Source organism: Nomascus leucogenys, chromosome 10 (genome assembly GCF_006542625.1).
Source record: "Nomascus leucogenys isolate Asia chromosome 10, Asia_NLE_v1, whole genome shotgun sequence".
NCBI lineage: Eukaryota > Metazoa > Chordata > Mammalia > Primates > Hylobatidae > Nomascus > Nomascus leucogenys.
The window spans coordinates 65,967,571-65,977,590 of NC_044390.1; the positions used below are offsets into that span (position 1 = coordinate 65,967,571).

The following is a 10,020-nucleotide window of genomic DNA, read 5'->3' on the forward strand; positions in this document are numbered from 1 at the left end:
TTCCCACTGTACGGAAAAAGCAACTTTGAAATGACCATCCAGCTTTTTTTTCTTTGTTTCTGCTTTCTTTAGCCCTCCTCTCCCTATAAAATCAAACTTCTCTGTTCTACTCATTAATAGATGCGTTCTGTTTTGAAGGATGAGGTGTTGTCTGATTCTAGAATTACAAATAAAGCCAATAAAAACTTTACACTAATTAGTTGTAATTTTGTCTTTTGACAAATCCTTGGAGCTTGTGTTGCTCGACAGGAAGCCAGGAACTGACCACAAGGAAAAGAACTCACCTGGTGGTAAGTCAGGGTCTGGCAAATTAAAAATTATTGTTGGAATGCCTGCTCTATGACAGACATTTCCTAAACTCTGGAGCAGGGCTGTGCAATGAAGTATCTACTTGCCAAATGCAGCTTTTGAGTGCTTGCTATTTTTCTCATTTAACCTTAAGTGTGCTATAAATATAAAATGTACTTCATGTCTTCTAAGACTTAGTATGAAAAAAGAATGCCATTTATCTCATTAATAATTTTTATTCTGATTAAATGTTCCAATGATATCCTTTTTGATATGTAGGATTCAAGAAAATATATTATTGGTGTTAATTTCCAAAATGTTTCCTACTGTTTACACATGGCTACTTGAAAACTATAAGACACAAATGTGGCCTGTGTTTACAGATCACATTATGTTTCTATTGGACAGTGCTATGCTAGAGACATAGCACTGAAAGAAGGTGCTACTTGTGGAGTTTGTATATCAGTGCCTAAAGTTTTACGATAGAAAATAAGTGAATGGACAAATAAGAAAAGCATCTGGTGAGATAGGCTGGACCTGGGGCAGCTGTTTTGCAAATGGGTCAAGAGGACATCTCCGAGGACAAGATATTTAAGCTAAAATATAAATATTCAGAAAGAGCCAGGTGTGGAAAGCTCCAGAGGAAGATCATAGTTGGCAGAAGGAAGAGAGAAAGCAAAAGCCCTGAAATGGCAAGAGGCTGGCATGGTCAAGGAATCAAGGAGTCCACCATGGGTCCAGCACAGTGTGTCAGGTGAGAGTGCAGAGATGAGGTCTGGGGATACACAAGACAAATCCCAGGGTGCTTGAGAAGTGTGAGTCAGAAATGTGGAAGCCATAGAAGAGTGCTGAGAAGAATAACAGCATTGTCTTATTTTTCCTTTTGAAATATAATTTGTCTGTGTCTGGATTTTAGGAGAGGGAATAGCAGGACCAGGAACAAGCTATCTGCAAAGTTTGTACAAATATCCAAGCCTGACAGGGCCATGAACATGGGTAGTGGAGATGGAGATGGCTCTGGCTGTGCATTCAGCATCTTCTGTAGATACAATCAATAGGACTTGGATTGTATTGGGTGGTAAGGAAAATGAAAGGTGAGTTCTACATTTAGAGCTTTAATAACTGAATATTTAAACCCCAAATAGATACAGAATATTGGAAGAACGGCAGGTTTGGGAGGAAGGGACAAACAACAGTTTAGTTTGGGCAATGTTGGGTTTGGAGTGTCTATGGGACTCTCATGGGGAGATATCAAGAAGTCAGTTGGTTAAATGAGACTAGAGCTCCAGGGGAGGCCAGTGCTAATAATTCAGATGAGAGAATAGCATGGTACTTTAAGCTGTGATACTGAATGATATCACCTATAGAATGTGGGACACCCTAAATTTAGAGACATTTAGAGCAGAAAACACCAGTAAATTGGACTGAAAAGAGGTGGCCAGTTGAGCTGTAAAGACAACCAAGAGTGGATTGTGTGTACATCTTATCATCTTATGATATGGAAAAAAATGTGCTTGAAGTAGAAGAAAGAGATCCAGTGGTTCCTATGTCACTGGAATATCAAGATAAAAACTGAGAAAGGTCCACTGGATTTGGTAGTCTGGAGGTCATGTGTGTCCTTAGGAGAGTGCATTAGCTGGAGTGCTAAGGACTAAAGTCAATATGGAATGGATTCAGCAGAATAGGTGAGGTGAGAAAAAAAAGCAAGCAATTAGAGACAACCATTTCTAAAGTTTGGCTAGGAATTCTCTTTACAGAAAACACTTCTCTTAAAGAAATCGGGTTGAAGCTTGGAAAGAAATATGGGCCAAGATTGGTTTCTTTTTAAAGGGAAGGGATAGATTAATGTTTACTTGGTAACAAGAAGGATCTAGTAGAAATAAAATCTCGAGGGTTTCTTTTTAGCAGAAAGCAGAAGGACAAATACCAGTTCTTGGGAAGATGAGAGACAGTGGGACGGAAAGCAAATGTAAAGAGGGAAGTCACTGGGAAAAAGAAGTCTTTATTCACAATAGCAAGGGCAGGTAAATTGAGGGTTAGGAAAGAAAAGGCTAAAAAATGCACATCTAATTGTTACAATTTTCTCATTAAAATATCAGCCAAGGCCATCAGCTGAGAGTGGAATAGTAGAGGAAGTTGGTTAGTTTGAGGAGAAAGCAGAAGGGCTGAATGTTATTTTAATGCATCAGAAATTACACGTGCTGGAGAAGCACAGATGCTAACAAGGAAGTGCTGAGTTTCCATTTGAAATCTGTAATCATACATCCAGTTGTGCCTCTCAATAACTGTGACATTGAACAAGTCACTTCCCCTTTCTGAGCCATGGTTTCCTATGGCTTATACAAGAACGATATTCGTCCCAAAGCAAGGATGTTGTAATTAGAAATAATAAAATACACATTGGTTGACACACATTGGGATTGCACCAAATAGCAGCCCTCATAATCAGTACAGGTATCATCTCCGGTTCACGGTTCTCTTCCCCACTTTATAAGTAGGGTGGATGCAAAATTTTACAACATTGTCTTGTTGGCCTGATCCCACCTGTCACTGCACATTCATCTTTTCCTCTTGTGTCAACATTTCCAAATGACTTAGAGATTATTGATACATCATACTGTCTGAATGTCTTCTAGGATATTTGGAGAGTGGGTAGAGAAAATCTGAGTCTGTTGAGGAACTAGGGAATGGGAGAGGGTTAACCATACAATTCTGTTGAAATCAGTCTGGTTGAGCTCCAACCCTGGTTCTACCCCTTTCTGACTGGGGGCTTTAAATAATTAATGTAACCAATATAAGTCAACTTCCTCATCTGTACAATGGTTATACTAATTAAAACTAAGATTAGTCAATATTCACCATGTCTCAGGGTATGCTCAGTGCTTACACATATTAACACATCTCATCCACAGAGGCTGTGAGAGGAGTTGTTAGGGTTAAAGGAGAAGCTCTTGGCATGTGAGTAATGTTCATAAGTAGTAGCCACTATTGCTATGAGCATTGTTCTTGTCCTGACCTTGGGCTTCATAAGGCATGACCCAGGATTGAGCCCCATGACACAGCACACAGCCTGGTGAGGACCAAGAGTTCCCATTTGTCACAGACACTCAGTCTAGCCTAGAAGATTTCCATGTCCAGTCTCATTTAATCCTCACCTGAAAGTTAGACTTCACCACAAAACTGTCCTTGTTCTGCAGAGGAGAAAAGTGAGGCTCAAAGAGATGTCACTGACCAAGAACCCATATTGGCGAGGTGCCAAAGATAAGAGTAGAGATCTAACTGACCCCAAAGCCCAGTGCTCTTTACTCTGTAACAGTGATGCTCAACTGGGGGGAATTTTGCCTCCCACGGGACCTTTGACAATGTCTGTAGACACTTTCGGTTGTCACTCCTGAAGGGGGAGTTGCTACTAGCATCAGTGGATAGAGGCCAGGGGTGCTGCTAAATATCCTACTGTGTACAGAACAGTCCCCCACAACAAAGAATTATGCAGCCCCAATTGTCAGTAGTGCCAAGGTTGAGAAACCTCGAGCTACATTAAACAATGTCCCATGAAAGACCTCAGTGAAAGCGACTGGTAATGACAGGAAGAAAAGAAGGAAGAGAGAAAGGGAAAGGAGGAAAAAACCATGATACTAGGGTATGACCATATGCTGGAAATCTTTGGGGAACTCCTTTCAAATGCAGCACTTTAGAGCTGCAATGGTAGTGGCTCTAAAGTTGCTCATCCTGAATTTCAAATCTTGCTGCCTCCACTGACTGCTGGACATGATGCTGAAAAAAAACCTACAAAAACCCCGAGGCCATGAATTCCCTCTGGTACAAAAAGGGGTAATGATGGCTGCCCACAATGTTATTATGAGTATTATATGTGAACAAGTGCTAGATAATTGCTGTTACTTTTAGAGAGGCTGGATAGCCCAGGGTGGGAAGAGTCTCTAATTTTCCTGGCCATAAAAATCACTGTATCTTTTACACAGAGAGATTCTAGAGTTGGGTTCATGAATATGCATTTTAACAAATACCTTGGATGTTTCTGATACAGCCCACAGACCACAGTATAAGCAAATTTGGTCAAGTGGCAAAGACAAAAGGGACACAGAGACCTTTGGGTTGAGTTGGATGCAACAGCTTCCCATGTGACCTGGTGCAGAGGCAGGGACTGTAATTTTGTGATTCTGTTTCTTAAAAGCAAGGAAATAGATCCCAGAAAGATGCCAGGATATCTTCCTATAGTGTTATTGCCCAGAATTTAGTCATGTTTCCACGAATAAAGCAATCCGTTGCAAGGCAAAAGGAATTCTAGTTAGAACAAATTAGAAAATCAAGATATGCCCGCAAAGATGGAGAAGGGATACCTTCCCCGAAAGAGTGAGTAATTGAACAAAATTGGGATTTGATTTGCAGAGAAGAAATGAGGAACAGTTATTTGTGGGGGGAGGGGGCACCACCAGCAATATCTGTCAGAATTGTTGCATAGAGAAAGGGCTTAGAAGTCAGACTAAGCTAAATTAAAGATCTTTGTCTACTGTTTCCTACTTAAGTGACCAGCAGATTTCACAATTGCTCTCAACATTGAGTCATTCCTGTGGAAACTACAAACAATAAATATTACAGAGCTATTATGTAGACCAAACTACAACCCATATGTAGCAATTAACACAGTGAATAGTCTCTGATAAGAACCCTACAAATACTAGCTAAATATTCATGCTCATTCTGTTTATCCCACAGACCTTGAAGATATACAACGAATGCTAATTCACTGCATCCCAAACAGGCAACTTTATATCAAGTAGGGACAATGAAAAGCAGAAGGGAGAAGTAAATATAGGGCCCCCTTTGTTGACTTCATCTAGCACAGAATCTATAGGATGTAATGTATTTCTGCTCTTTTTTTTTTTGTGGGGGGGGGAATGGAATCTCACTCTGACACCCAGACTGAAGAGCAGTGGCACGATCTTGGCTCACTGCAACCTCCGCCTCCCAGGTTCAAGCAATTCTTCTGCCTCAGCCTCCTAAGTAGCTGGAGTTACAGGCTCTTGCCACCACACCTGGCTAATTTTTGCATTTTTAGTAGAGATGGAGTTTCACCATGTTGGCCAGGCCAGTCTCCAACTCTTGACCTCAAGTGATCCACTCTCCTCAACCTCCTAAAGTGCTGGGGTTACAGGCATGAGTCACCACGCCTGGCCTATAGCACGTAATATAGGTCTACATATTACAAGTAATGGTTCAAAATCCTCTTCAGCTAACTCAACCCAAACCCTAAAACTTCAAATTAAATATCAACTAAAAAATAGGTCAAGGGTCCTCACAGTGGGAGGGACAGGAGCTGGGAGACTGGGAGAGCATGGGGCCGAAAGAAGTTGCAGAGCTTGCCAGCATGTTTGCATTGAGTGATGGAGGCCACAGATGTGAACCTTCTAACTCTGAGTCTTGTGCCTTCCTCACGACGCTGAAGCTGCCTATGCTCAATTTTCCATTGTCCATACACTCTCAGTTCAGTATTTCTGCTGGTGGACAGAGCCCTTTAATCTTCTTGGTAATCAGCTTGATAGGTGGAATGCATATTAATAATGATGGGAATATACAGAACTATCCTTTCCCAAAGGAACTCCGAGAGAGTGCCAATTTTACGTTATAACCATTCACAAGGCTCACTGGGGTGGGTCTCCTGGTAAGAGGAGGAGCTATAGTGGAAGTTAATCAATAGTTGTATTGTAAGATGGTGCCACAGCTGAGAAATGGCCATTGCTGAAATGTTTCAGGTGTGGGAAGATGGAAACCGACTTCTCCGTTCCTCTGAATGAATCTAAGGAGGTGCTCCCTGAGCCTGCTGGCCACACCATTCTGTGGATCTTCTCATTGCTAGTCCACGGAGTCACCTTTGTCTTCGGGGTCCTGGGCAACGGGCTTGTGATCTGGGTGGCCGGATTCCGGATGACACGCACAGTAAGCACCATCTGTTACCTGAACCTGGCCCTAGCTGACTTCTCTTTCAGTGCCGTCCTACCATTCCGAATGGTCTCAGTCGCCATGAGAGAAAAATGGCCTTTTGGCTCATTCCTATGTAAGTTAGTTCATGGCATGATAGACATCAACCTGTTTGTCAGTGTCTACCTGATCACCATCATTGCTCTGGACCGCTGTATTTGTGTCATGCATCCAGCCTGGGCCCAGAAGCATCGCACCATGAGTCTGGCCAAGAGGGTGATCATGGGACTCTGGATTCTCGCCATAGTCCTTACCTTACCAAATTTCATATTCTGGACTACAATAAGTACTGAGAACGGGGACACATACTGTATTTTAAACTTTCCATTCTGGGGTGACACTGTTGTAGAGAGGTTGAACATGTTCATTACCATGGTCAAGGTCTTTCTGGTCCTCAACTTCATTATTGGCTTCAGCATGCCTATGTCCATCATCACAGTCTGCTATGGGGTCATCACGGCCAAAATTCACAGAAAGCGCATGATTAAATCCAGCCATCCCTTACGTGTCTTCGCTGCTGTGGTGGCTTCTTTCTTCATCTGTTGGTTCCCTTATGAACTAATTGGCATTCTAATGGCAGTCTGGCTCAAAGAGATGTTGTTAAATGGCAAATACAAAATCATTCTTGTCCTGGTTCACCCAACAAGCTCCTTGGCCTTTTTTAACAGCTGCCTCAACCCAATTCTCTACGTCTTTATGGGTCGTAACTTCCAAGAAAGACTGATTCGCTCCTTGCCCACTAGTTTGGAGAGGGCCCTGACTGAGGTCCCTGACTCAGCCCAGACCAGCAACACAGACACCAATTCTGCTTCACCTCCTGAGGAGACGGAGTTACAGGCAATGTGAGGTCGGGGATAATTTTGGGCTCTGTCTCTTTCTACCCTGCGTTAAGCGGAAAAAAAAAATTCTGACAGTGTTTTTCTTCCTCTTTCATACCACCACCACCACCACAATCATCAACATAAAAGAAGTCTGTACCAAATGTGTAGGGGGTTTTCCCCACAACCAAGCAATAGACACCAGCTGGGTGTCCTACAATTAAATTCCAACACTATCTACCTGGAGCTACTGTCAGATCCCACAGGTTTAAGGGCTCATTCCCCAAGTCTGCTCCTCCAGTTGAGACACAAGTCACAAATCCAGGCTTCTGAAACTTCGGACCAACCAGCTGCAATCAGGGTTCCCACTACCCCCTCTTTGGGGGTAGAGTGCCTCATGGAACTCAGAGAAACATTTATTTCAGCTTGCTGGTTTATTATAAAATCAAGGTTTATTATAAAAGATACTATAAAGGATACAGATGAAGAGACACATAGGGCAAGGTACAGGGTTCCGTGTCCTCCCTGAGTGCATCACCCTCCGGCAACCTGCATGTGTTCACCTCTCATGAAGCTCTCCAAATCCAGTCCTCTTGGGCTTTTATGGAAGCTTCCTGATGTCAGCATTCTTTCCTCCAGTATATAGGATGGGACCCTCTCTGGGGAGGGTCTTAAGACCCACAATTAGAAAGGCGAAGGAAGATTAGAGTCCTGCTTTGGGGTAAATGAAAGGAAAGGAGAGAGATTCTGTTTCCTGAGGCTTAACACACCCAACATTATAACAAAGGACTGTAGCAAGGGCTATGGGAGTTCTGAAGCAGAAATCATGGGCCAAAACCAACACACATCTTAATACCAGATACCCTAATCCCAGTCCTAACTTCATTTAACCTTGGTCACACTGAGTCATTCCAGGATGAGTGGCTCAAGTATTTCCTCAGGGAAAATACTTCCATGGCCCCTAATTTGAGGGTAAGAAGTAGATAATGAGGCCACTGTGGGTGTTATTTTTTCATGTCTAGACCTCAGCCTATATCCTGGCTGAGGATATAGTGGAAGTGGGAAAAGAGTACAAGAGAAGAGACAAAGTGGGGAGATTTGTAAGGCTTAGATGAGATAGTGTTTTTTTAGAAAAAGCTTTATCTTACCATTAAGTAAAATGTTTGCCATAGGTTTTCTGGGGCTTTCTCTTTTTAAAGTCAGACTGTTGAAGGTTTCTTCTATTCTTATTTGTTAAGAGTTTTCTTTTATTGTTTAAATCATGAATGAATGTTGAATTTTATTCAATGCAGTTTCTGTAAATATTAACATGATCATATTATTTTTATTCTTTCATTTACATCATTATAAATTAGATTAAGTTTTCAGTGTTAAGCTACTCTTGCATTTCTGAAATAAACCACGCTTGCTCATGATGGTTTTTGAACATTTATAATCTGTCTCACAGATTTGTTTAGAATTTCTGTATTTATGTTTATGTAGAGATGGCTCTGTTATTTCACTTTTCTCTACTGTCCTTGTTAGCTTTTACATAAAACTTATGTTTTCCTGAAAGGAGTTTGGAAGTGATTTTCTGATTCTATCCTCGGGTATTATATCTTTGTTAAACATTTAGAAAAATTTGCTAGTGAAGCCAACTGGATCTTGGGTTTGCTTTTTGGGAAGACTTTTAAATATAGGTTCAATTTCTTTAACAATTATTAGACCTGGCAGTTTTCTTTTTCACATTGTTCACTTTTGGTAAGCTGTGATTTTCAAATTCAAGGAATGTGGCCATTTCATCCCAATTGCCAAACTTATGTAATCACCCAGTGGGTTCTTCCTCCCTGCTGCACAGACAAAACCAGTTTACTGAGACTGTGGTATTGCCATAAAGAAAGAGTTTAATTAACATGATGCTGGCGACATGTATGAACTGGAGTTATCAGTCAAATCAGTTTCCCTGAAGGCTGAGAGGTTATGGTTTTTCAAAGATAGTTTGGTGGGCAGGGGACTAGGGAATGGGTGCTGCTGACTGGTTGGGAAGGCAATCATAGGAGAGTGGAAAGTGCTCCTCATGCACTGAGTCTGCCTTGGAGTGAGGGGGTCACAGGACCACTTGAATCATGAGTCATGAGCCCTGGTGGGGTCAGTCAGGTGCTAGAATGCAAGTCTGAAAAACATCTCAAAAGACTAATCCTAGGTTCTACAATAGAGGTGTTACCTATAGAAGTGATTGGGGAAGTCACAAATCTTGGTCTTTACTGCCCAGGTGTCTCTGGCCACATGACATCTGGCAATAAAGGATTATAGAAACAATAATCCTACATTTTAGCAGAATTCAGACTCCTTGAATAATCCTAATCTTAGGGCCTTTCATTATTTTTCAGTCTCAGAGCCAGGGGGGTGTTAGTTAGGGTAGGCCTACTATCATCCTTGCTTCCATGTTAAACTACAAACTAAATTCTTCCCCTGGTTATCTTAGCCTACACCCAGGAGTGAACAAAGACAGACAACCTTTGAGGCTAGAGGCAGGAAGGAGTCAGCCATGTTAGATTTCTCTGTCAAAATTTTTGCAAATGTGGCTCACTTATTGGCATGAAACAGTATAATAACTGTATGGTACTTGATATGTTTCTTTCAAGTAATGAAAATGTAAGCTATCTGAGGGCAGGTATTTTGTTCTATATTGTTTGCTGACAGATCCCAATCCCCTGCAAATAAGATAGTGTCTGATATGTGATAGGCACTCAATAAATGTTTACAGCATTGATAAACAATAATATCACTTAATGTCCAGTCAAAATTATCTCCAGCCCTGATAATACGAATCAGGTCAGGTCTAGTAAATTCCCATCCTCATGTCCACAGTATTTGTAAATTCCCAGCTGGCTTACATTTTCATGAACATTTCTGATTTTGAGTTTCTGCTTAAGTA

General features: G+C 41.5%; 1 protein-coding gene across 1 annotated transcript in view; it reads left to right on the forward strand.

Moving 5' to 3' along the window:
* The window catches only part of FPR3 (formyl peptide receptor 3), a 31,447-nt gene extending 22,932 nt beyond the window's left edge, over nucleotides 1-8,515 (forward strand). The window contains exon 2 of the mRNA XM_003269855.4: nucleotides 6,060-8,515. Within this exon, the coding sequence (XP_003269903.2) occupies nucleotides 6,070-7,131 (1,062 nt within the window). The 5' untranslated portion in view covers nucleotides 6,060-6,069 and the 3' untranslated portion in view covers nucleotides 7,132-8,515. The remainder of the gene's footprint in view (nucleotides 1-6,059) is intronic.
* Nucleotides 8,516-10,020: the final 1,505 nt, after the last annotated feature.